The sequence below is a fragment of the Varanus komodoensis genome, unplaced genomic scaffold (assembly GCF_004798865.1).
Source record: "Varanus komodoensis strain SLA01 unplaced genomic scaffold, ASM479886v1 scaffold48, whole genome shotgun sequence".
Classification (NCBI taxonomy): Eukaryota; Metazoa; Chordata; class Lepidosauria; order Squamata; family Varanidae; genus Varanus; species Varanus komodoensis.
The window spans coordinates 4,297,806-4,325,242 of NW_025336059.1; the positions used below are offsets into that span (position 1 = coordinate 4,297,806).

General features: G+C 50.8%; 1 protein-coding gene across 1 annotated transcript; it reads left to right on the forward strand.

The window, feature by feature from the left end:
- The first annotated feature begins 10,564 nt into the window (after positions 1–10,564).
- Positions 10,565–25,201, forward strand: TMEM88B (transmembrane protein 88B). Its single transcript, XM_044445467.1, has 2 exons — positions 10,565–10,834; positions 24,932–25,201. The coding sequence occupies exons 1-2, from the start codon at positions 10,565–10,567 to the stop codon at positions 25,199–25,201; spliced, it is 540 nt and encodes a 179-aa protein (XP_044301402.1).
- The last annotated feature ends 2,236 nt before the right edge of the window (positions 25,202–27,437 follow it).

The following is a 27,437-nucleotide window of genomic DNA, read 5'->3' on the forward strand; positions in this document are numbered from 1 at the left end:
GAAATATTGCAGTGGAGAATTCAAGATGCTTCTTGTGTAGAAAGGGAGCGAGGAAATTAATCTAGCTTGGAAGAGAGCAACATGAAATACTCCAGATGTTTTGGCCCATAGCTTCTTCGTCCCTCACCTTTGGCTATGCCGGTTGGGCTGGTGGGTAATGTAGTCCAAGATCTCAGGAGGGACCAGAGCTTGCAGCTGTGGGGCAGCCCTTTATCAACTAGAACCAAACGCCATCGGAATGCAGAATGCTCTAACCACTAGACCACCCTGGCTTTCTCAGTTGCAAGGGGGTAGCTGGAAATAGGTTTTACAAGACCAGTTCCTTTGTAAGTAGAGAGCATGGAAATGTCCTCCAAGGAGGAAAGGGGCTGAGGGGCCACCGGATCCCAGCTCCAAGGTCCGGCAGATGGCAATCCAAAAGGACCCCTTGGCCAAGTAAAGATTGCGAAGGCATTGGCACATCCATAAGGGCCCAGAAAAAGCTCCCACTGGCTGTTTGGAGGCTGAGGGGAGATTCCCCAGGGGGCTGGCTACCCCAGCAGGCCAAACGCAGAACGGGTGCTGAGGCAGGCTCCCTCACACAGGAGCTGGCGAGGTGACCGAGAGGAGTGCCCGTTCTTAGCAAGAAACCCATTTCTTCATGCATTACATCTGCATCCTGCTTTTCCCTGCCAAGGAGCTCAAAGCCGCTTATGTCATTCTCCTCCTGCTCTCAGTCTTATCCCCACAACAACCACCCTGTGAGGTAGGCTGGGCCGAGAGGCTGCGACTGGCCCAAAGTCGCCCAGTTGGCTCCATGGCCGAGCGGGGACTGGAACCCGGAACTCCAGAGCCCCATTTCCACGCCCTTAACCACGACCCCACGCCGGCTCTTTCCCAAGGTGCCCCCTTCTCTTCGCCAGGTGTGCCGATCCCTCAGGCACCTGCATCTCCTCGCAAGGACACTGTCCTCTCCCACCGTGTCCAAGGGCGGCCGCCGCTCGCTCAGACCTGTGCTTGGGGGACCCGTCTCCTCTCCTCTCTTTGCCGGGGCTTGTCGACCCGACAGGCCTGTGTGCGAGGAGCAGCCGCAACCGCAACCGCATCTGGCTCTCGCTGGGCGCACAACAAACCCTGTGTGGTTATTTGCGCAGGCATGAAAGGCAGAAAGAATGAGGAAATGCGGCACTGCGAGTATACGGTCTGTGTTGACTCGGCAACTGAGAACGGCGAGTCCGAAGGCCCGTGGGGCCGCCTGTCCCTCGATCTCGTTAGCTTTCAAAGGGGCAGCGCTGGGTCTTCTGCTTGCTGGGGCCGGAGGGGAAAGATGAGCAAAGGGGTGGTGCCGAAAGCGAGGAGGAGGAAGAGAAGAGGGAGGGGACCCCCAAGGGGAGCCAGCGGTGCCCCTCAGGGTCTGATCAAGGCCACCTGCCCATCTGCATTCTGGGGGGTCAGCTCTTCATCAGACTCCCTCATTAGTACATTTATATCACACCTCTTTTCCCTGCAAGGCAGCCTACGCAAGCCCCCTCCTCTCCTTTATTCAGCCTCACAACCACCCTGCAAGGTAGGCCAGGCTGGGAGTCTGTGTCCGACCCAAGTCACTCACTTTGCTTCATGGCTGAATGAGGACTAGAACCTTGACCTCCCAAGTCCCAGGCTGACATTCTAACCACGATGCCACACTGGCCCTCACAACAATCCTGTGAGGTAGGTTAGGCTGAGAGGCAGTGCCTCAAAGCCTCCCAGCGGCTGAGGGGGAGACTTGAGCAGGATAGCCCAAGTCCCAGGGCGACACTCTAACCACTAGGCCTCACTGGCTTTGAGTTGCAAACTCAGTGGCAGAAACACTGGGAACCTCCTAGTGTCCTGACCCACTTTCCCGGCCTTGGAGAACCCCCTTGGGTTCTGCCCCAACCCCAGCCTCACTTAAATCAACCCCCCCACGCATTTGTGCACATCAAAAATGAGAGTAAACTTGGACTCCCCCACCGGCGCTTCCCGAGACGAACAATTGTGAGTGGGAGGTGCGAGGGGAAACCCTGGCGTCTTTTTTGCCTCTCCTCGTTCTCAGGTTCTCCCGGAAAGGAAACGCACCCGTGCTGGGTTGAAGCTGCGGATGCAGAAGGAAAATGTTGAGGGAGGGGGCATGCGCACCTGGCTCCAAATTTCCCGAAACTTGTTTCCTCCTCTGTTAATTTCACTTCCGTTTTGCTGCCTCCTCCTTGGATTGCTTTGGAGTTTATAAATATTGTCTCTTCTCAACAGTATATTGTTGCAGTTTGCTTTGGAGATGGACCGACACTCATGCAGCCTTGTCTGAATGAGTCCCATGGGAACCCTGACCCTTATATCATCATCATCTCCCGGGCTTTAAATGTCTCAACCCCTACGGTCAAGCCCAAGCTATCCATGCTTTTTTATTTTGGATTCACCACCGAGGATAGTTCCTTAAAACTTCTGGTTCTCCGTTCAGAGAGCTTGTGGCTGATCAAACAGCATACAAAATCTTTTTATAAACGAACAAACACAATCCAGGCTAACTTCCAGGGTGAATACACGGCCCCATCCAACCACTAGTCTGCTTCATGCGTACATATGGGAACACGAACCGGCTCCGTGGCCTGCTTACGTAACTAAGATCAGCTGCAGAAGCTTCCCGGCCCCGCAAGCATTTCTCCGAGCAGCCAAGCCAGAATCAGGGAGAAGAAATATTCGGCAGAGCGCTGATCCGTACAACAATTAAAAAGAAATTAGCCATCTTTTTGGCTATGCAGGGAGCTTCATTTGCTAAGCATGGCCAAGTGCCCCAACTGGCTTAGCAAAGGAGTGTAAATTTTTGAGCATCTCAAGTGCAGAAGAAAAATAATGATATACTAATTCATGCATTAGGAGCATGGGAAGAGCCCTTCTGGATCAGGCCAAGGGACCAGCTTCCTTCCACTCAAGTTCCCCAGCCACTGGTGCGCACAAGCATGCTAGCTTAGCTCTGGAGATAGCCCGGAACCATGAGGACTAGAGCCATGGACAGCCTTTGCCTCTAGGAAGGTTTCAGGGTGTCTAGCATCATACAGAGGCAACCTGTGTTGATATGGGAATCTTAAAAACATCCCGGGCATCCTGCTGTCAGATCCGGCATGAATAAATGTTTTATAGGCTCATGTTCTTCTAAAGGAATTTCTGTAAGATGGAGACGCACCGTAACCAAGTATGATGTTATGAGCCAGCAGCATCAAGTTTATCTTTCAATATCATGGATGGCGCCTCCAGATGAAGTTTTTATTCTCTTCCACTGAATTTTAATGTCTGCATGTCTGGATGACATTATCTCCAATTTCTTGCCCTCGTGTGCTTTCCCACCTCTTCGCTTATCTTTTTTCTTTACAGATTTTATTTTTCTTCCTGGTAAGCGAGAGAAGATGAGAAATCTTTGCCTTAGTCATGCTAGGATCCTTCTTCTTGGATCACTCCTTTAAATCAGCCTAGCACAAACAGGCTGGGGATGCTGGGAGTTGTAATCCTTCACCTCTGGAGGGGATCGGGTTGCTTTGTGCACCTCGGTTGTTCTGAAAAGTTGTTATAAGCTCTGGCAAGGCGACAATTCCCTTCCTAAGGAGATGGGGCCGAAACATACTCGTAAGGAGAATTTCTAGAAGTAAATACTAGGTTGGAGCCAACAAAGCGCTCTGTGCATGCTCAGAGATCCATTCTGGGGGATTGTGCTTCTGGAGAATGCTTTGGTCAGTAAAGAACTTTTGGCGAGAAAGTGGCTTTCCATCTGGAACCAGCTCACCAATTCTCCTTGTGTGCCCTGCCAGGACCTGACATTAGGGGACCACAATCCCCCCAAGGCGATTTTTTAAAAACAGCACCTAGCTTGAGTCCCTTGGCAGCTTGCCCTTGAGAAACCCCATAAAGTCCCCGCACGCCCACCGGTTCTCACAGCGGCACCTCCTCTCCTGCAAACTGATCCTAGGAAGAAGCCGAACAACCGCATTCCTCTCGGAAAGGTGGAATTCTGAGCGGCTGGGGGCAGCGCTGGAGTGGGAAGTGTGGGGAAAGGCAGGGCGAGTGCTTTGTAACGAGACTCATGCCTCATTCACCGCGCGTCTTACGTAATAAGAAAAGCAGATCGGAGCGAAGATTGCAGCCTGGCGTGAGGTTATTCCACAGGGCTGCAAAATGCCAAGTCAGCCCCCATTGCTGCAGGGAGAGTCCAGAATCCTAGCCCTGGCCTTGAAGCCTCGCTTCTAAACCACAGCACTCCGAGTGCAGTCACACCGCAGATTTGTCAGAGTACGATCTTGGCAGCTTAATTTTCATTCCTTTCCTAATTACACCCTCCAGTGAATTCGACTTCTGCGCAGCGGCCACGCACCGCCTGAACCTCTCCATCGACCCGTCTCCCACAATGCGGAGACCATTTCCTTGGCCGGCTGCTGCTAGCTTCGATCCCACCAGCAAATATGTAAGGCTGGCATTCCATTTGCTCCAGCGTGCCATCATTTCACTCTCGGTCTTCTGCCTACTGACATCCTTCCCCTCTCCCACATGACCGATGAACACACCTGCATTGATCCGTGGCCACGACAGAGAGAGAGAGAGAGAACTATTGCCAAGACTGCATTAAAAAGCAGTGCTTGGACAGGTGAGGGATAAATTTGGCGGGACGTTCCGACCCGGTGCACAGTTCCTGCACCAGCTAAGGGCTGGAGCACCAGATCTTTTATCTGGGGCTCCTAATTCTACTCCAACACCTGCTTGCAGAAGCTGAGCTCAAGGCATCCCTGGGGTCTCCATTGTACCAGGTATGCTGGATTAACTGGCTTTCCCCCCAACTCCTCACCCCCCGGTGCCCCTTCTTGACTCTGTCTGATTTCCCCGCCCCAGAAATCAAATACTCTACCTTCTGTCTGTGCATTTTTTTTTTAATAAATAGGACGCCCTTTGGAGACACAGCCCTTTACAGATCAACACAGACACTCAGAGTAAATGCAATTCAGCAGAGACATATTTCTGCATCCTGAATGTTCTGTCAGCATCAGTCCTGGATCTTTTCATCCCCAGTACTGCTCCTGCCTGTACCCCGCCTTTCTACCAAAAACGGCACCCGAGTTGACTTACTAGCATAATTAAACGGATTAGCGGTAAGCTGCTATGGGAATTCAACAGCTCAGGCTGGATTCTCAATGCATCCTCACAGGTAAGCTTCAAAACACCACTGGAAGAAATGAAATGGCCCAGGAATGAGGCAGCAGCTCTCTGGCACAGGGCTAGAAGAAACACTCAGCAAAGATTCAGGAAACTGGATCAGAGATTTCAGCTAGCTCGGTCTCTTCCCTGGAGCCATAGCAAATACACCCTCCTCTGCCATGCCTCCATTGAGGAAGATGGAAAATGGGTGTGTTTTACTTCCACGGATGATGCTTTGGGCATTTGCAGTGGACTTCTCCCCTGCCTCGACAAAAAGCTAATCAGATGCGAGTCCTATTTGTGAGAAACTGCTGGAGTATTTCTCCTCCCCTGGAGAAATTTGGCAAACGTGTCCTTCCCCACATATATTTCTCTGCCTGCAAACACACGAACACACGGGAGAATTTCAAGAGGCCGTTGGCACTTCGTTGTAGAAATAACTCAGCTCAGCTACTTGCAGATCTGTGCCAAAACTGTGTGTGTCTGAAGCTGGTCTTTATCCCCATTTATTCTCTTTGAGAAACTCATCAGGACTTGTTATTTCTTTTCTACTTTGCAATGCAGTGGAGGAAAAAAAGGAGAGCTTTTCTTTGGAAGTGAAGCCTGCTTGACATGGGGCTGGGGCAGTGGGGAGGAGAAGAGAAACAAACATCGCTTTTCTCTCAGGAACATTTTGTGCAATCTGTTGTGTTTATAGCATCCAGGGTGCCATCTGGACGGAACACTGTTATTCCAGGCTGTATTTGGGGCAACCATAGAAAACAAAAACAGGGATTTCCCTTTGAGGATTGATGGGTGGAGTGGAGAACGGTGGTGATACCATCTCAGCAGGGCTTCCGATCCATCCCAGCTTTTATTCTGAATAGAATTTGTGGGGCTGAACTCCGTCCCCGAGGAGGTTCATTGCCACGGAGCACCACGGACAGTTCCTCAGAATTAAAGCTGGAGAAGAACCCAAAGTAGAAATGCCCAATGCCCTTTGGGGTTAACCCTGCTTCTTTTTCCAGGGGAGCTGCTCTGGCTCCCATCTGAGTTTTTCCAGAGCTTTCCTTGGCATCCAGTTGATGCTGGTGCAGCGTGGCGTTCGGGACTCTGGCCAGCTCCTTCGACGCACCACCTGGAGTGCCTACACTGCTCCTTGGTCACTGGAGAATCTGCACCGGGGATGACTCCTGAAAAGCTCAGAGTTAAAGCTGCAGTGGGTAAAGAACCCCCTTGACACTGGAGTCATCAGCGTACTTTGGGGCTGATCCTGGCTCTCCTTCCAGTGAAGGCGGGAGTTTCCGGTATGAGTGGTCTGGTTATATTCTGACCTATTAAGGAACATGATTCTGGACACTTCCTGCAAAACAGCAAGCTAGGCTCAGCTCTGTGAATAGTTCCCCAAAAGGTCCAGACTGAAAGTCGCACTGGATAAGGGGTCCCCAGCCTTCCCTGGGGGAATGGACAGCACCTGTTTTGATGCGGAAGCACCCAGCATCCTCGTCATCCTGTACCAGGATGCACAGAGACCTCCCGACTGCCAGGAAAGACAAGGATTTCACCCTCTTCAAGGGAGTAGGAAGAATATGATCCTGAGAAGATGTCCCAGAACGGGCAAAGGTCAGATGCTACACAGGTATGGCAGGTCCTGAAATAAAGACCGAGTCAAGAACAGGTAGGATAGTCCAGAGATAAGTTAGGATGCCGCTGGACTTGCAGCTGAAGTCCACCTAGCAATGCATGCCACAAAGACACCTGTTCTTGTAACCAAGCAGGAGCACAGGCTGTTCGAATCTCTGTAGCTCCCAGGTGGTGTGCCTGCTGGCAGGACCCAATCCTGCAAGCACTTGCAAGCTATCTGCCCAGCCCGGCCACCAGCGGGAGCCACAGTACCCTGCAGATCCTGACAAGGGGATTTTGGAAAGCTGAGCTTCCAGGATCACTCCCCATCTGCACTCAGAGTCGGCCAGGAACAGGAGGCAAGGAGCAAGCACAGGGCCGACGAGGGGACGCCTGCTCGGGCAGCAGCAGAGGGTCCGCACGTCGGCAGCCCCCCCCCCCACTGGCAAGGAGTGCTGGTGTTGTGAACCTGGGCCTTCCCTTCCTGCCCTCAGGCTCCAGCACACCGGTCTCGACAGGCCCTTCACAAAGCAATGCTAAAAGGCGAGTTGGAAGATAAGCCTCTGCTCATGTCAAGAGTGCAGAACCCACCCTACAAACTACTCCCCCAAGCCCTCCCCTTTCAGTAACTTTACCCACTGGCTCCCACCGGGGAAGGGCTGGCCGGTGAGACCTACAGAGGCCCTCTAAATCGGCATCTCCTCTCCCCCGATCTTCCGGGATCCCCCCAAAACTAGAACTGGCTTTGTGTGAGAGCCACCTCCCCTTCCCCGAAGTGCTGGCAGAACCCCAGAAGCCCCTCTAATTTGCTGCAAGAGATATGCGCTTCACCTTACTGTCCCCGTCACACAGCTCTAGCGGGAACGCTTTGCGCTGCCTGCCGAAGAGTCTAATTTTAAGTCTCTTGGCAGGTTTTGCACCTTATTGTATTTTTACACACCATACTTGACTCTCTTCCCCGCTCTCTCCACAATTATCCTTGTCTCAGGAAAACTCAATGTGGCAAGTAAACAACATCAAGATGCAAGGCGAAGCGCAAGGAGATTTCCCAGGCTCACGGCACCTCGGGCTCCTATTTCTGTTGCTAGAAATGGCTAGAACGGCTATTCCTGTTTCTTGACAGTCTTCAGCTTTCCCACTGCCCAGCATCCACAGACCCCTCTCCTGGCCTGCTAAACTGTACCACCCAACCCATGTGCCCCAGTAGTGCACAAGTTTCCTAGCAAGCTGAACAAACCTCTTTTCCCCCAAGCCGTGCAGTTTGTCCCTACTGCAGATTTCAAGCATTTGTGAACTTTTTGTGACAGCGCAGCAGCGGGACCGGCCTCCGCATCTTCCTACAGCAAGCCACCAAAAATGCCAGGAAAGGACACCTGGACATCCATTTTTCTGCCACCCCAGTGTCTCCATTGAAGGTGCCAGCCAGCCTTGCCCATTTCCTGGATACTCCATTCCGCATCTCCAGTGTTCCATTTTCTCCCAGTGGCCAACCTTTCCTACCCTCAGAGCCATGCTTAGTTCTCACCGAGCTGTTCCAAGCAGTGCGATGCCCCACTCCCAAAGGGGTTTTGTCCCCAGGGAGCTGTTCAAGTTATACCTGTGCTGCCGTCTTTGTAACCGATGACATTTATTTAGGAAATTTCTATGCCGCCTCGTTCGCCGAAGCCTCGGGGTGGCTCACAAATAAATCAATTAAAATACTATACATTAACGATATAGAACAAGTTAGCACCTGCATGTCGATCGATCTTTCCTCCAAAGAACAAAGCAGGCCAAATTCAGTTAATCATCCGATCTATTCTCCAAGGGAGTCGAGAGCAAGGCCGGCTTTGCGCTTTTGTGGAAGTCTGGTTTGCACGCAGACCTACTCTTGCAGGCATCTAATTAACTCCACATAAAGCCTTTGCCAAGGCGTCGGAGCAGTGGTAGCCCTCAGAGTTTATCACTTTCCAAAAGATTTATGCAGCTCCATGCCTATTAGTGAGCTCTTGACACTTCCTCTGTGGGGACTGATAGCTCATTAAAAGCCCTGCGCAGCTGGGATCCCTGGGGAGCTAGGACTGGCTTAAACAATCCATCACATTGGTCTCTTGAGAAAGGCAGGCAGAGGGTGAGGGGGTGGGGGCTGAAAAGGCCACTGTTCACCCCGGCCTTCATACCGGAAAGATAAAAATAAATGAGAAATGTCTGAGGAAGGAGGAGGAGGAGGAGGAAGGATTGCTTCAAAGGCCTTTCTACAAACTCACTAGTTTCACCATAGCTAGCCCTCCCTGTGTCTGAATTGGATCCTGGGAAGGAAAGGTTACCTAGGGGAGAGAAGTATGAATTTGGATGACTAAATGAAGTCCATGGCTGCAGAGCTCATAAACACATAACAGAAAGGAAGTCCCATCTTGGCTTATCCACCAACATCTGATATTCGTAGAATACAGCTGAGGCATGGGGATCCCATGAATCGTCTTTAAACTCGATCATTTCTAGTTCTTTCATTGCTGCCCTTCCAAGCCCCAGCCTCCTTCGAATATCTCAGCTGCAGCCTCCCTTTGAATCGAAGACTGAACCAAGATCGGTTAAATCTTTCAGTTTCGCTTTCTTCATGGCAATTTCCCCGTAGTTATGATGTCTGTTTGCTTAAGATTCAGCCGCAGCCCTGCTTTTGCACTTTCGTGGGCTGTCGAGAGTTGTTTCAAGTCATCCTCTTCATCTTAGCACCACAGTGCCTCTCCGGTGCTGCCCCAACGGCTCCATTCTCATTCAGCTCTGCTTCGGTCCTTCCCCCTCTTCTGCATCCCGTTTGCTCTGCTGCCTTTCCCCACACTTGGTCTTCTCCCCTGTCATTGCGGAGTGTGAGGGGAAAATGTCCTGGATGCACGGGGGCCCCAAGCAAGAGAGGTTAATGGCCTGACTCGCTGTGCTCTGTAGTGAAGGCAGCAGAAAGGGGTGGGGAAAACCACAGACGCCGCTGCCCTGGGTTGGCTGGATGCGGGAGACGGATTCAATGAAACCGTCCCCACATGCCGCAACGCACAGCACAGCACAGCGATCGGAGGAGGCGGAGGAGGAGAGAGCTTCCGATCGGGAGCGTAGCTCTGGATCTGCGATGCGCTCGGGCTCGAGGCAGCTCCGGCTCTTCCGTGCCGGGTACCACGGTGCAGCGGTGGGATTTCTAGCCCCGACGCTCCACAGGGCTTGGTTTGTTCTGCCTTGAAAAGAAAAGGGGGAAGGGGAGGGGAGCAAACTTTGACAGCAGACGTCCTGCCTTCCAGGACTGCAGAAGGCAGTGGTGTCCGTGGATTTGCCCCCGCAAGAGGACTGCTGGATGAAGGATGCTCCGGGAAGGACCGAGAGCCTTGTAGGAACTCCAAGAGAATTGTACATCCTGGCTGGCACTGTGCCCACCGAGAGCTTGCATCGGATGCCAGGCAAGTCCTGTCGGGAGCCCTTCTGTCCCCTCAGTGCCCCGTCTCCGCTCAGATCCAAGATTCAGCTGTGCACAGGCCCCATCAGGCACTGGGAGCAGCCCAGCCGGTCTTCCCCACCAGTCCCCCTCCTGAGCACCGGATGGCCGATGGCTTTGAAAAGCACTGCCAGGACCCTGTTGGATTAGACCTGATGGCCCGCGACCCAGTCCCCTGTGCCTGAACCGCGCCTGCCCATGAGGGAAGCCCCCAGAGACATCTCCCGGTCTTCCCTGGAGGATTCTTGCGAGTGCATCACAAATCCAAGGGCAGAAACGAGCAGGGAAATCCCAGGGAGTGGGAGAAGCCATCCCTAGAGACCTCCTGTGAACATGTCTGACCAGGAGATGGAGGACTGTGATGGGGACAGCCTGTCGGACGTGTCGCGCATGATCCCGGGGCTCCCCCCGTACAACATGGAGGACCAGCTCCTCCCCATGGAGAGGCGCAGCACCTGTGGGTGTTGTGCGTGGGCCGGCCTGGTGGCGGCGATGAACTCGTTGGCCTTCCTGCTGAACGTGCTCCTCATGGCGGCCGTCTTCGCCATCGTCCTCCTCCCCACCGTTGTGCTGGTCTACTTTGGCTTCCAGTGCCACTCCCGGGTAAGTGGGGCATCGCCCCGATCCCTTCTCTTCCCCACACAGATGGGAGGTGAGACTTGATTCCTGAATGGGGCGAACGGGGGCCTCTGTACCACCTCTGTGTTACTCCTCCACGGGACGGGCACTCAAGGAGAAAGAGGAGGCCATGGCCTTCACTGCTCAAGTGGCAGAGAGTTCCACCGATCACTCCACTGGATGGGGAGCAAAAGCTCAAGCGGAGGGCCAGATTTTGCCCTCTGGGGGTTCCCCTGGCCTCACCCCCCAAAACTCAGTGACTTTTCCCGCTCCCTTCACTGGAGAGGTTCTTGGGGTATTGCACTCTAAAGTGCAATGTCGACCTCGGACCAAGAGAGAATTTGCACCTTCGTTTTGTAGGGTCCAGTTCCTAACAAAGGGTGGATTGTTGTGTCGCGTGTGACGTTCGAGTAGTGTGTGTTAGTCTTTCAAACGCTTGGTTCTTTAACCTAATGTCTTAATTTAACCGTTCCCCTGCAGTAATCTTTCACAGGTTTGAGATTCTGTTTAAGTAGGGCTGTGAACAGCTTTGGCAAAGCAATGATGAAGGGTGCAGTTCTATCGCCCCATGGCAGATGCTTGCAAGCCCCCCCCCCCCCAAGTTAGGGGATAATGAAGATGCAATTAAAGACTACCATCCACAGAGGGAGTTTCTGCTCTGCCCTAGCCTCAGCATTCTCCCCACTTAATGCCACTTAGCGGCACTAAGCACCCACAGGAAACAAGGGAAGGCTGAATTAAGCCATCGCCTTCTTCACTGGCACCCATGTTGGTTCTCTATGCATGCTCAGAGGCAGCATTTCCTAAAATCAGAAGATGCTCTGGGGGAAACGCAGATTCAGGGGAATTAGGCCATTTGGAGACTTGTCTCAGATGAAGTCCAAAATGTGGGACCCTTAGCAAGGACCACATGCCCCTATTACGGAGCTGTTGGTCTGTGGTAGAGGAAAGACCCCATGTAGGAAAGAGGTTGCGGCTTCCATCTCGGGGGCGATGCCTCTTTAGCCACCCGAAGAACCTCCAAACTCAAGGGAAGCGTCACCCCGTTTCCCTCTCATAAGAAGCACCTTTGCAAAAGTCTGGCGAGGCTGTCTTTGAGCACGTGCAAAGTACACACTGCCCCCCCCATGTTGTGCCTTCCATTCTTGTACAGAGCAAGGAAACAACGGCACAGAATACACATTTCCCCCATTTTTGTTGCCAGAGCCGTAATCACATCCTCTCCTGCTCAGAGCCTTTGCCAGAATGAACGCACCAGCCATATTGAAAATGCATTCCAAGAGAGTATTGGGACCAGACTCGGTGATGGGCTGGATGCGGGCCAGTCCTTTCAAGCTGCATCCGGGAAGATGGAGGACCTGGGGAGAGGTGGCTGCAGGCCTGGGAGACGGCACCAGTGCCCGTTCCATGGGGTTGCGCCCCCTTTGAAAGCCCAGGCTCACAGACCGGTGGTACTCCGCGATCCATCCTCCTTTAGGCATTTAGAGCCAAGCACGCACACCCGGCAATCTGCTCACGGGCCAGGTCGACGGACTTGTGCCTAACACCCCAAGCAACTTGGGACCAGCGCACCTGAGGGAACTCCTTCGAACCTGCCAGGTCCCTGAGGTCACCCAAGGACATGCCCCGGTGGGTCTACGATGCCGACTGAAGCCCCCCTGGAGAAGAGCCGTTCAGGGGCGACTCCCTTGCTGTAGCTCTCCTTGCCTCCAGCACGTTCGGGGAACTGCTGTATCCCAGAAGGCCTTCCCTGGCTGGAGGACCTCCTCGCTTGACTGATATTCCCGCTCTTAGTCTTCCTTTCTCTATTTCTCCCCTTGGCCTTGCTCTTTCCCTCCCTCTTTTAACTAGCCAGCCCCCATAGCAGCCATGATAGGACTAGCCATACCTTCCACAGGAGCCATCTTGTGCCGGTGCCCACGGGCCAGAAAACCTGGGGACTCGTGGCATGGAGCAATCCAGGCAAGATGAGCAACGTGTCTAATCAAGGGCCACTTCTGAGTTTCCTCCTAACGCGAGTTAAAATATTCTGCAAAAGGCTGAACCCAAGCGCACATTGAGCCCCGTGGAGAAAACCTCTTTCCCTGATAATACCAAAAATGCAAGCTTTCGAGACAGCCGCCCACCCAAATTGCCCTGCAGCGATTACAAAACCTCGTGACAATCGGAAGGAGCGCAAAATCTTGGTTCAAACAGACTTTTCAGCATTGATTATCCATCCCAATCTCTGCTTTGTTGTCACAATATTTCTCTCCGCCTCGGCTTCCACACTTCTGCCAGAATCCTGCCTGGAACCTGCTTTTGTCTGCCTTTGCCCACACAGACCGAAATCTGCTTAATTTCATTTTAATTAAGGCTGCTCCCTGCTCGGCTCAGTCTTAGCCATTTGTCTATTAATTAAAGAGGGAATGAAAAGAGGGAGAATCCAACCAGGAGTGGTGGCAACAGAAAACGAATCATGCCACATCCGTCTTTAATCACAGATCGCAGAACGCTGCATGTGTTCTCTGCCCACCCACAAACAGACGTCCCTCGATTTGTCCAAAATTGACAAACTAATTTTCTTCGCATTAAGTATTCTGCTGATTTTCCCTGCACGGCTGCTCTGCTTCGTGATTACTCTGCTTGGACGATGTGATAAAAAGGCGAGTCGTGATCTTTCAGTTTGAGTTCCATACCAGGATCGGTTTTACGAACTCGGGTTTGGCAGGGTGTGCCGATTTCTCCTCGCACAAATGCCATGCCCAGCGGGGATGATCCAGCGAGAAACGATCCTTCTCCTGCCAAGAGAGAATATGTACATGTGAACTGAACACACGCAGAATGCTATATGTGTTCTGTGTAGGATGGAAGGACCAGACCACGTGGTTTGTCCTGTGAAAAGTCAGTCGAGTGAGTGGGAAAACCCATCAGCTGCAGGGGAAAACAGAGACCCGAATGCAACCTTATTGTTTCATCCAGACGTAAGATACCTTTCAACACCAAGAGGTCTGTATCTGTTCTAATAGCGACTGATGAGTCTAAGCTTAGCAGCACTTCCACCAGAAGAGGTTCTCATTTCCTGTGTGACTTTCAACCAGCAGGACCATGGCAGAGAAGAGATAATTCCTGCCTGAATTAGCAGAGGCGCTCGCTACTTAACCAGGAATGTGATATTAGCGGCAGGCTACTAGAAACATCTCTACCGTATAATTAGCCTCAGTAGAAACCGGATTCTAATGCTAAAGTTTGGAACTGCAAGAAGAGCCAAAAGCAAGAACTGTAATTCCTGGCTCAGGGGGACATAATGTTGAAGTAGATTTGTCTCATCTTGGCATGAACCTCAGCCTCTTCAGTCCTACTCTAAATCCGAAAAGGCACACAGAAGCAGGTTATGAAGCCCATTAATAAGACTCTCAAGTGTACGAGCTAAATGTCATGACATGAGAAAAAAATGAACTGGGAGGGAGGAGAAAAATGAGCCAACTCGAACATGGGTTCTTAGTTAGAGAACACCATCCAGATCCAAGGAAAAGCTGAAGTCTGGGTCTAATTGGAAAAAAGAGCCTATTTATTTATTTAGAAAATTTCTATGCCGCCCCATTTGCCGAAGCCTCGGGGCAGCTCACAAATAAACGAATTAAAACACTATAAATTGACAATATAAAACAAGTTAACAATATCAAATATATATCAGGCTGGGGCCCTCCAGGTGCACCAGGACTACACTTCCCAGCCTCCCCTACCAGCTGGGGAAGATGGAAGTTGTAGTCCCACACATCTGGTTGGGGAAAACTGGGCTAAACCACACGTTGTCTCCAGAAGATCACAGAATAGTAGAAACGGAAGGGGCCAGAAGGTCATCGGGTCCAACCCCATCTTGCGATGGGCCTGGTCTAGATTGGCAGGCAAAACAGGGCTGTCTGTTACTCTGATCAACAGGCCAGTCTAACCTTGTATCTGGGGGTATAAAGCAAGCAGGCCATATCCAGGTGCTGAAATGTTACCCATAATAGGCCATGGAAAGTAGCCGTTTAAAAGAATGATTTTTATCCCTTTCATCTGGGACCCTCTTCCTGTTTCTCCAAGGTGCCTTTGATGTTTTTTTTTTCCTGCAAAAATGACCCACTTGAAAAATAAAGATCCCTGCTGAAGCGCAAGAGACAGGAGAGGTCTTGTGTATTTTGATTCATTGTACCACCGGCAACACTAACAATTCTTTCTGGATCTGGGTTGCTTTGCAGCTTTCCCACCTCCTCCCTACAGAAAATACTAAGCTCCTGCATGTGTCCACACTCCAGCATGCTTAAGGAATTGATCAATCCCCTTTCCCCTTTTTTTCAACTACTCTTACTGATTTAAGAGCACTGGCACCATGGGAGGATTTGAAGCATCTCATTACGCCATTAAATCAGCTCTGTTCTCACAGCGTTTGCTCTGAGCATGACCCCTCTGGAATCAATCAAGGAAAAACAACCTTCCGTGTGACCCCGGGTATCTCACGAACAGGCCATCCGAGGCCGAGAGCGCACCATGCATTCCAGAGATAAATTTCTCCCCACTCAGGCCTCACCCAGGAGCCGGCTGCGATTATACTCCCTCTCATTGGAGATCACTGAAGTTGAGCATTGGCAAATTAGATGGACTTTTGTATGCAGTTGAGCCCTGCAGAGTTGCTATCGGGCCGTGTATTGCTTGCTTTCCTGGGCAAGTGGAATTTTCCTCAATTGCTTTGCCAACTGTTGAGTGTAAGCAGGGTTGTGGGGTGGGGGTGGGGGTTCACATGGCCATGGAAGGTCCCTATTTCCAATTTTCATTTCATTCCATTCCATTCCCTGCATCTGCATTACTATCAGAGTCCTAAATTACGCGATTTCCACAGAATCAGATGGTGAGCTTGCAGAGAGGGGTGCTGGAGAACTCTGCAGTGTGTTCCAGCAGGTTTGGATGCTGAAGGTGGTGATTGACAGATGACTAGCTTTCCCCAAATTGCATAGACAAGTTTTTCCTTTATGCAGGGGGGGTTTGGGGGGAAGGGTTTGTAATCATTTGCATTGCAGCTTATGCACATGGACCCAGCTGTGCACATAAATGTGCAAACTTGCACACTTATTAGTTTTAGTTTTACTGTATATATTGGACCATAAGGAAGGCTGAGCGTCCGAAGATTTGAGGCCTTTGAATTGTGGTGCTGGAGGAGACTCCTGCGAGTCCCTTGGACTGCAAGGCGATCAAACCGGTCAGCCCTAGAGGAGATCAACCCCAACTGCTCTCTAGAAGGCCAGATCCTGAGGATGAAACTCAAATACTTCGGCCACCTAATGAGAAGGAAGGACTCACTGGGGAAGAGCCTGATGCTGGGAACAATAGACGGCAAAAGAAGGAGGGGGCAGCAGAGGATGAGGTGGCTGGATGGGGTCATTGAAGCAGTTGATGTGAGCTTAGCTGGACTCCGGGAGATGGTGGGGGACAGGAGGGCCTGGAGCAGTGTTGTCCATGGGGCTGCGATGGGTCGGATGTGACTTCACGACTAACACACATATTGGCATAAATGGCGAGGTCTGACTGGGGTGGAAAAACCAAGGTTTGGGTGATTGGATGCAAAATGGAGGGGAAGCCTTCCTTCCCCTGACATGGAAGGTGTCGGTATTACAGCTATTATGTACCTCGTCCTCCATTTCTTCGTACAAACACACCTTACACTTCTCCTTGCCTGGTTCAACAGATCCGGTAGGGTTTTAGCTATTTCAAAACCTCCTGGACCTATTTGACCCAGGACAGACCAGGAAACTGTGTGTGGGTGCTGAAGGAAATGATACTTTTCACCAGGGATATTTGGTTCTCTTAGGAACATTCCCTGTCACCAGTCAGGGGAGTCGATAGTAGGAATAACCTCCCAGGAAAGGTCTGCCTGGTGCCAACACAGTTATCTTTCAAGCACCTGGTTAACACTCTGCTTTTCTGTCCAGCAGATTGAGATTTTAATCAAGCCCTTACTGTTTAAATTTGCTTTTAGCTGCATCCATGTCTCGGGTGTGGGTGCTGTTTGTGTGCAAATGGTTTTTTCCCCTGTGCATAATGTGTTTTTCAGGTTTTTAATCTCCATAAACCACCCAGGGAGCTGCAGCTATGAGACAGTATAGAGAAGCAATAAAACAAATTAAATGTTCCAGCATTGTGCTGCTGCGAGTAAAACCTCCACTGAGGGCTTCTTCCCCATAGACGCATTTTGGCAGAGGGCAGGATGCTGAGGAGCCTCCAAAGGGGCAGAAGGGAAAAGCGAAAGAGGCAGCCGCATCACAGGGACACGTTCGGCCTTTTGGACTGCCCACCAAGCCCGGAGAGATCCGCTGTCCTGCTCTGGCTGAAGCTGGCTCCGGGTTACGAGGCCCCCCTGAAAGCCAGGTTGCAAAGCAGGGAAGCCTTCCAGCCCCAGGGGTTCAGGCCCAGTAAATCGACGTGGTCCGACACAATCCAGGAGCTGAAGGACAGTGCGGTTGGCAGTGCTGGCTGGGTGGATACTGGCACTCTCTCTCCGGAGCCTGCTAAGCTTCTCCCAAGGTGCAGCCACAGCGAATTAACTCCTCCAGGCCAGAGCGCAGCTCACGAGTCCCTTTCTCGGCTGCAGGCGAGGACTCCTCATGGGAGTGCGTCTAGCTTGCTGCTTAAGGGACTGGTGGCCCTCCTGGGGGGCACGGGGGTGGCTCCTCTGTGGGCTCGGGCTCAGGCTCCCCCCTCTGAGAAGTCCTCACTCAGTGGGCTGAAGCCCCGAGAAATCTTCTGATGTTTCTGTTCCACCCCATACAGGAAGCTCTCTGGGCCCAGAAGCAGGCCCTCCCCCTTGGCTATGCCAAACGTAGGGTGGCCGGGTATCCCTTTTGATAACAGACAGTCCTCTCTTCAAAGGAAACTGCTTGTCTGGCTTTCCCCAGCCCTCCAGACACACAGTGACCAAGTCCCATGAGACCCAGCCGGCATGGACTTATGGGAGTCGAAGTCCCTACACAGCTGGAAGCAGCAGTTTGTGGAAGGATGTCCCAGCTAAAGGGCTATCTAGTCCATGTTGGTTTACAGGGAAAGAACCAGAGGAGATGCTTCTACATACCCTCCTCAGTTCGCCAGGCACCTGGTGGGATATATTATTTTTTTTTATTTTTTATTATTATTATTATAACATTTCTATGCCGCCCCTTGCCGAAACCTCGGGGCGGCTTACAACATGATAAAATACATCGAAATACAATAGTACATAATAAATTACCATTAAATATAAAAATACAAAAAAATACATTGATTTACAAATACAAAATTAAAATTATCAGTATAAAATAAAAATATAGGAGGAGAAAGAGAAGGAAGAAGAAGTTGCCCAGGCCAGATCATATACTGGATTTCTTCTCTGGCCAAAGCTAAATGTGCCTCTCGGTATATAAATAGACACCTGCTGCTCTGTATCGTCTTCTGATCTCCTTTCTGGTGATGCCCTCAAGTTTCCAGTCTAAACTCTCAGGCATCTCTTCCTCCCATTTCCGCCCAGCTCCTCTGCAAGGTGGTTCTTTTCGGCCTTAGCCAGGAGGTTTCCTCCTCTCCACTTAAAAAGAGCACTTTATTTAAAACATTTTTATGCCGCCCCCATCACAACAAAGCCTTGGAGCGGCTCACAACAAGAACGAAATATAACAGATTATACAATAAAAATATTAAAACCCAGTGCATCTCGGCTTAAGATTCAAATTCCTATAAATAACCAATAACTTAATGCTTAAAATCAGTTTTAAATAAAAAGGTCTTAGCCTGGTGCCAAAAAACAAATAACAACGGTGCCAGGCAGACCTCTCTGGGGAGCGCATTCCATAGGTGGGGCGCCACCGCAGAGAAGACCCTCCTCCGGGTTCTCACCCTCCTAATATCATTCACAGAGGGTTCCTGGAGAAGGGCATCTGTTGCTGATCTCAAGGGGAGGGACGGGAGTTCTCTCGCCACCAGTGCTCAGCAGATCGGGCCGGACAGCATCCCTGCCTCTCTGCCAGGCTCCCTCGGATGGTGGCGTGTTCTTCAAAGCCCTGCTTTTGTCCACGGAGTACCGTCTCAGCGAGCATCAAAACCTTCATCAGCACCATGGACAGCACCTTAAGAGTTCGCACTGCTCCACCCCATGGGCACTGGTGCTTCCAGGTCTTCAAGCAGAGGGTGCCCCAAACAGGAGTACTCTAACTACTAGGCCAGCCTACCTTTGTGGGAGGTGCCATCAGCCCTTGGCCAAAACTGTTGATCGTGGCCAGTTTACGACCTCTTTTGGCTCTGCTCCACATCTTTGTTCCTGCAGGTGACGAATGGGCTCTCCCAGGCCTTTTAAGCTCTCCTTGGTTTTTCACCAGGTTAGCACGTCCTCCTAAAAGCTGCAAAATAATTTTAGTCTCTTGTTATCTAAAGGAAATTTTCAATGGGCATTTTATTGTTGCTTTTCATTTTGTCTGCTTGCATATCTCATATGGCCAGACAAAATACAAATACGAAGGCTCTATGCTCATACTCCCTTGAGAGGACCTAAGAGGCCAAAGGACTTTCCAGATTTTGAATCCTGAGGTCGGAGACTGCATTCCAGCCGTCATCCGCCTGGACCCTATGAGCAAGCTCTGGATCCTACCTCCAACTTCCCCCTCTGAAGAAGGCTCGGTCGGGGGCGACAAGCGGAAGGGCCTTTTCAGGAGCGGCCCCCAATTATGAAGCAATGGACGCCTGCTTAGCGCCAACCGCACTGTCTTTGGGTGCCAGGTCAAGACTGCCCCCTACCACGGAGCACTTCACTGGCTTACTGGGGCTTGCTTAGTTGTTTAATCAGGTGTGCCTGTGTGTGTGAATGACATTTTGTACTATGGTGCATTTCAGAGTGTGTTTTCATGGAATACTGTAAACCACCCAGAGGGCTTCAGTTATTATACGGAAATTAAATTCATCATCAGGCGCTCCGATGCCCCCAGCCTCCCTTGCAGCAGTTATGGAAAGAACTCCATTGGTGGCTCTACAAAGTCAGGAGAAGAACTCCAGGGAAAGGGGAAAAAGAGTGTGTGTGTGTGATTGGCAAGGCCAGCCTGCATGCCATCCCAAAGCCTCACCAGCTTCCTTCTGCCTCCAAAATGACCAGGAAGGGGAAAAACAGCTCTGATTGATCCATAAATCACATCGAAAGGATTCAACAGGGGGGCTTCCACACAAGATTCTACAATCCCAAAGCCAGACTCTTCCTGGTAAATATTTGGCATACAGCACATGCTCTTCCACATCCTTGATGGAGTTCATTATATTTCAAGGCCACTGGTCACAGCATGATCCTTCCAAGGCAGCTTATAATGATAAAACTCAACAGCTTAAATTGTCCATTAGTTTTTATTGCTCTTGTATAGAAATATTCAAAAACTACAACAGAATGGCAGCTGCAGACCAGAAGAGCTTCCTCAAAACCCTGTGAAAATGAGACCCGATGGATTCCCGAGAGCCCCCCAATCCAGAGGTGTGGGGCTACTGTGGAGGAGGCCCTGTCCTTCAGAGCTGGACCCACAGCTGCCCCCAAAGGCGGGCAAGTAAGAAGGACCTTTGCTTTTGCTCATAAAGCAAGAGGAAGACGGTGACAGAGGCCCCTCACGTAATTCAGAAATGCAGGTATGATCGATACGGAGGAGAGAAATGCCAAGGGAAAGAAAGCATTCCGCAAACAGCATTTAGGTGCTGCTGTTTAAGCGACGCGATTCCCTCAGCCGTAACGATGCTTGTATTGCCTTCCATGCTGCAGCTCCAACGAGCTTTCTAAGGGCAACGTTCACTTGAGGCCATCCGATGGAGCACAGATGAATGATTAACAGTTCTGCAGAATTTGCGTCCTGAAAGAGGCTGGCTTCCTTCCAGTGCGGTACTGAAATGTCACAGGATTCTGGCCGCTGCGACACCCTGAGCCTTAATTATGTGGAGCGAGCAAAGGCCCAGCAATGCTAACGGCATACAAAACTGCACTCAAACTCTGCAAGAAATCCGTGGCACACCAGCTCTTTGCATCTCCACAGATGGCAGCCCTGGGCAGACATACCTCGAGCTTCTGTCTCCGGGGAGCTGGTCAAATTAAGCCACGGTTGCCAAGAGACTCCTCGGGGTCGAGCTCCAGGGCAGAGATAGAAAATCAAGTTTCCCGTGAAGCGGCTGGCGCTTGCAACATGCTTAGAATGGGCCATGCAGAATTTTTTTTCGAAACTGCCATTTTGGAAATCTGCCCTGAGCCTGGGACACTGCAGCCCTATAGTGGGGTGAGGATTATTATTTATTTATTTAAAACATTTCTGTGCCGCCCCCATCCCAACAAAGCCTTGGGGCAGCTCACAAAGAATACATAAATACATACATAAATAATGATAACAATAAAAAAAATCGTTAAAAAAACCCCGGTGCATTCTCGGCTAAAAATTTTAAAATCCTAATTAATTTCCACAGACACAATATTTTTTTAAAAAGTCAACAAATTCCCAAGTAGTAGGGAACAAATGCATTAATGTTGTGCCAAGTCCACAAGAAGCCTGAATTGTCTGCTAGCTTTGCTGTGCGATTCCAAGCTTACAAAACCGAGACTGTTGGTACGGTTAACAAACCACCGACAACCCTAAAACAGCCCATGGGTTCTGGGCGGTTTGTTAGCCTCACCCCAGAAGAATGGACTAGGAATCTGGGCAGAAGTGGTCCAGATTATGGCACCGTTCCGGTCGGAGTGGAGGCCCATTCCAAATCGTAGCGAGGCAGGCCAGAGATCAAGGTGGGAACAGACGAGCGAGGCAGACCAATCCAGATAGAGCAGCGCACTCAACGCCGGTCAGGAGTTGAAGCCGGAGAGACAGACCAAGAAGCAGCAGATACCTGGGACCAGGGTGGAAACTGAAGCTGGGCATGGTCCAGAAGTCGAGGCAAGAGCAAGGCAACGGGCAGAGTTTCCCGAAGGCACCGGAAGCTCCAGCAACCTCAAGACCCAATGCTGTTGCGGCTGCGTCTGAAAGGAGGAGCCGGTTCTTAGAGAGCTCCTCCCTCAGGGCTTCCAGCTGGTTCTCGTAACTCGCCAGGGGGCTGCCAGAGGTGGACCAGTCCTGCAACCACCAGAGCTGCTATACCAGTCTCTGGCCAGAAGAGGGAGCCCTGGTGCTGCCCCAGGACTTCAGATGCGAAATGCAGCAACTTCGCTCTAGAGCAAGATACTAAAATAGACTAGTTGCCAGAAGACAAACACAGACTCAACGAGGAGGAGAGACAAGGGGGCTTATGAAACAAACATCTGCTCCCGAGCTGCCACTTGGTCTAAACCGGCGTTGTTCTGAAGGACTAAATGCATTGTTGGACCGTCGCCTGTTCTCGCCAGCTGGGCCATCGTTCGAGGAACTTGCTACGCCAGTCTGGCTTTGAAGCACTATGAAATCCGCAACAAGTTTTGTGAAGTGTGTTCTTGGCAGCTATCACAGAGCCAGGCTGCCCTTTCACACCGCAGCTGGATGTCTTTCTTGGAGTTGATTTGATGCAGGCCCCACAAAGCCAATTGGAGTGACCTGTTTGAATCGAGTACCTTCAGAAAACGGCTGGCTTCCAATGGACTTCTAGGAAGTGCTCCCCTCGCCTCCCTTTCAGGAGAGGCTGACCCACAGCTGCCGACAACCTCCGACCCCTGCCAAGGCCTTGGCCGTCGTTTTCTGAGCAAGTGAAAGAAAACCTCTCCAGTTAAATGTTGGTGCCCCAGTAAAAGAGGATTAGGAGCAAGGAATCTTTGAATGCAAGTTTCCATTTTGGTTGGAGACTTCCAATGTGGTCTTTGTCTGTTTACCGACAAACCTCTCTGCAGCCAAACGGGTTTTCTGAGAGATTTATCGAAAGGGAAAAAAGCAAGCGATCCAAAACACACATTACAAAAGGAAAAAGGAAGGGAAGGGAGAAGGAAAAATATAAGCAGATTCAGGCAATAGTTCTTAGAAATGCTGAAGTTCGTAGAAGGATCAGCTGGAAGGAGAATGATTTAGGGTGAGAACCCCACAAGGGGCTCAGCTTCCTAGCTTTCACTGTGCAACAGTCTCTCAGAAGGGCCACTGTGGATAAAATACAGACCGCAGTGGAGATGGTGTCTCAGCAAAGCTGGGGCGCCAACGGACACTGCAGAAGTTTGCAAGCATCAGCTGCCCCATTGCATCACAATCTCGGCCTTCCACGCACGGCAGAAGTACAGCAAACCAGCTGCAATTACGGCGACACAAGGGAGAAACGTTGCGGTGCGGAAGGCTCTTGGTATGGGTTCCAATGACACGCTCTTCCACGACACTCAACTTTCGTTTTATGAGCATTCTTCCAATCTTTCCAGGGGCTAGCAATACTGCTGGTTAGGAGCCAAGATGGACTTTAGATCAGTATGGCTAAAGAAACATGCATCCTGGGCATGATAGGGGTTGTAGTCCTACACACTGGAGACAACCAGGCTGGGAAAGGCTTCTGAAAATTGATTCAAGCCCACTTCTGCCTTGGCAAACTTCGTGGCAGTGAGCAGACACCTCACGGCCGATCCCACCTGAGTGCCTTTCCAGACAGCAGACGGGCACCCATATTTCTCTCAGGCCCCTCCTGGGTACACAAAGATCTCATTTGGACTTCGTGGCACTCAGTCAGCTTCATAAAACACGCTTTCTGGAGCCATAACAGCCAACATTTGTTTCCTAAGAATGAATTTAGAGCCGGGGGTTTATTGAGACTGAGCAGTTCAACAGTCTTTTACTGGGCAACGCACCAAATGTTCAATTATCTAAGAATGAAAGGCATTGGATAAAGTGGGGTGGGGAGTTATTTTTCTTTCATAAATGCATGCCCATTCCATCCGTCATAATATTTATCCTAGTTTGGTTTACTAGGCTAAAGAATTTAAACAAAAGACATGAAGGCAGCTGATAAAACAAGCGCAATCAGTTCAAAGGGACAAATTTAAAATGGCCATCGAAGCAACAGGGTGAAGAAATCGTTTCCCCAAGTTTAACGCACAATACAACACGCTTAGTGCTGGAAAGGTTTGCGTCATTCCCCACAACCCCAAACTGGGCTGCACGTCTGATTTGCAGAATTTTCAAGCACTCAAGCAGTTCTCCCTGCTTGTCTGCCATCGCTGACGTTCTCGGTGATGAACCATGTTCTGCTGGACTCTTACGAAGCTACCTGGGTCTAACTTGCTGGATTGCCTGTAAGAGAAGCTGGGTTCTTCCCAGAGTGCTATAGATAGCACCTTTTCAGGGTTACACAGGTAGCACTTGGTGGGACCACACGGGCTCCCCAGGCCAGGGTTGTGTGTCCCCTGGTCTTTTTAATATTATGGGATGCTCGGCTGTTCGCAGAGGTTTTTGTTTTCACTGTTCAGTAAGTTCTGGTGCTTCATTAAAAATATAAATAAGCTTCTTTGAGAGGGATATTTGCCCTGTAAAGGGGAAATAGATATTTACACAACATCTGTGTGTGCAACTTATTTTTAAATTATATTTTATTTATCCAAATGCTGAACAACCCACGGGTCACAGCCCAACAGCCTACGATGGGGTCCATCCATGGGTTATTTGTTAGTGCGGCTGGCTTCAGCCCATGTCCGAACAGCAACCTGGAGTTCAAGGACAACCTATACCCAACCTTGGTGGATGCTTGGAGAAATGGGGTAGAAGCACCGAAGGCCGGTGGGGGTGGAGCTTACGTGAGGCAGATATTGCCCCAAACCTGAGGTTCTTCCCACCTTCCAGAAGTGAAGGACCTGGAGGAGGGCCTTCTCTGTGGAGGCGCCCCATGTGTGGAATGCGCTCCCCAGAGAGGTCCGCCTGGCGCCGTCATGTTTCTCAGCACCAGGCTAAGACCTTCGTATTCAAACAATATTTTAACGACGTATAACACTTATAGGTTTTAATTGTGCAGCCAGGGTGTTTCCGGGTTTTATCTGTATTTGTGTTACATTTATTTCTGCGAGCCATCCTGAGGCTCTATAGCAAGGGCACGGCGTACAAACGCTTTCGAGGAGGACACCCAGGACGTCTCCGTGCCTGACCCGCTTTCTTCACTTCCCTGCAGGTGCTCCATTCCACAGCCTACTACTGCAAGACCGTCCTGGACGACAACAGCTCCTCCGCGCTGATCATCCTCGGCTTCGTCATCATGTCCCCTCTGATCGTGGTGGCCACGGCCCTCTACTGCAGCCTGGCCCGGCGACTCCACCTCTTCCTGTGCTTCCAGCCGTGTTCCCGGGCCGTCTACAAGGGCGTGAAGTGGCGCTGGTACGAAGAAGGCGGCCTGTGCGGCTGTGTGAAGGGGTGGAACCGCCAGGTCAAGGCCTGGGTTTAAGCTGCTCCCCCAAGCCGAAGATGCTCCTCTCCCCAGTTCTTCAGAGCTTGGTTCGGCGGGGCACGAAGAAGCACAAGCAGTGACGTTATCCCCAGATAATCCATGTTGCTTTGGCTCTTGCTGCCGAAGGGCGCCAGTCCTTGAAGTTGAGTCCAGACCTGCCTATGAGCTGGAGCTTCCCCTTGTCCGTTTTCCACTCTTGCCTTGGTCGTAACTCAAAAGTTAGCCATTGTCCAGCTGGTGGTGTCTCTGCTTCTCCATCTGCTCTATAAGGACAGCGACACTGGCCTACCTTGCAGGCCAACCACGAGTTGGCAGAGAAGGCCCATGATGTCCTCCACACCCACGCATAAAGAGTGCGCTCTTGCTGAGCAGTGGTTTCGAGGGCTCTTCTGGCCACCACTAACCGGGAAGCCACCCTAAGGTCCACACCCCCTTATGCTCCCCCCCCAGGAGGAGCTGCATTCAGCTCCTGGTGCTCTCAGCCAAGGTGGATGACCTTAGCAACAGAGCTAGAGCATCTTCTGAGAAGTCCCAGCACCTGAGGGCCAGAAGAAAGGTAGATGGGAAAATAAAAAGGTCTTGGCCTGGTACTGGAAAGAATCAAGTGTCCGTGCCAGGCGAACCTCTCTGGGCAGTGTATTCCACCACAGAGAAGGCCCTTCTCCACCTCGCCACGCTCCTCATCTCCTTCAAGGAGGGCTCCCAGAGAAGGACCTCTGATCCAGATCTTAGGGGGCAGGCGGGCGGGCAGGCACGTGGCTTTAAACAAGCCATAAAGTGTCAGTTGAACCTTGGGAGTTTAAAAAAATCCAGGAAGCACAAGCCAAGATCACCAACTGCCCTTCTGGAAAAGGTTGTGAGATCTCCTGTGACTCAAACTCCTTTTTCAGCATTGTTGACCTTGTCACATCTTGCCATCACTAACTGCCTGGAGAAACTAAGCCCAAAAGAAGCCATGAACACCCGAGATCTCTCAAACCTGTTAAGTTTTCCAGTACTAGACCTTGAACAAAACCCTTTCCTCAATGTCTGTTATGGAAACCCCGCACATCCAACACGGTGTTCCTAGCTTGCTGAAACCTTGCAGGAATGTTTCTAAGGCACACTCTCCATTCTCAGACGTTTTGGGGGATGTTCCAATCAGGCGGACCCTTCTGAAGAGTCTGCTCTGCCCCTGGAACGTATCTTGAAAGCACCCATGATTAGAGAGTAAGACAAGGAGATGAACGCACGATCAATCTTGCTCTAGAGATGGAGAAATTGGCATTTTAACGAAACGGACCTTGCTTTGCACTTTCAAACCAATGCGCAAACCAAGACTCAGCTACTTCTCTGAATTTATTGGAGTTCCCCGCTCAGAACAGCACAGGACGAAACCAAAATGCCTGCATTGGGGAAAGGTAAATACAACGTGATTGCAAAAAATGCATCGATGAGGCACCATTCTGCACCAGAAATGTATGCATCAGGAGGGAAATATTCAGGAATGTGAATTAGTTTTATCAGAACCTAAGACTAGAAGAATACAGAATGGAGATGACCCAAAACAGGCATTTATTCCTTAGTTGTGGCCGAGGACACGCGATTCAACTGCCAAGAAATTCGACTTTTGTAGTGCAAGATACCAAAAAGTCGCAGACTTAAAGCCCACGAGACCAGAGGAGAGAGAATGAAAGCGAAAGCTTGCAAAGGCTGCTTTATTTATTCTCTAAACTGTGTGTTTAAAGGACCTTCTTTCTTAAGGACGCTCTGTTTGCAAAAAGAATCTATGGGGTGATGAGCTCCTGTGATTTCAGGGATAAACCTTGGGCAGAGAGATTCAGAGAGGGGCGGACAGCCATGGAACAGATGCGCACAAAAGGAGAATCTGAGCAGAGGTGGGGCAGGAACTGGAAGCAAAGAAGATCTTCAGGGCAGCCTGCTTTGAGTAAGTGCCCATAGACAGGGGGCGCTGCCAGAACTTCAAGGCTCCCACTGATAGTCCATTAGGGCAGGTGCCCGAACCCAACCCCCCTAACCCCACAGCATCTCGCCCTTTGTCACGCGCGACAAAATTACTTAGTAGAATATCCCATGTGAGGGAGATGGCCCAACAACTCCTTCTGTGCTTGGGAAAGAAGAATCATCTGCAAAGGTCAGACAAGCAGAAGGTCCCTGCAATTAGACAATTGTACCATTAGACTGGAGTCCAGGGACATAAGCTTGGAATAAGGACTGCAGGGGGGGGGAGTAC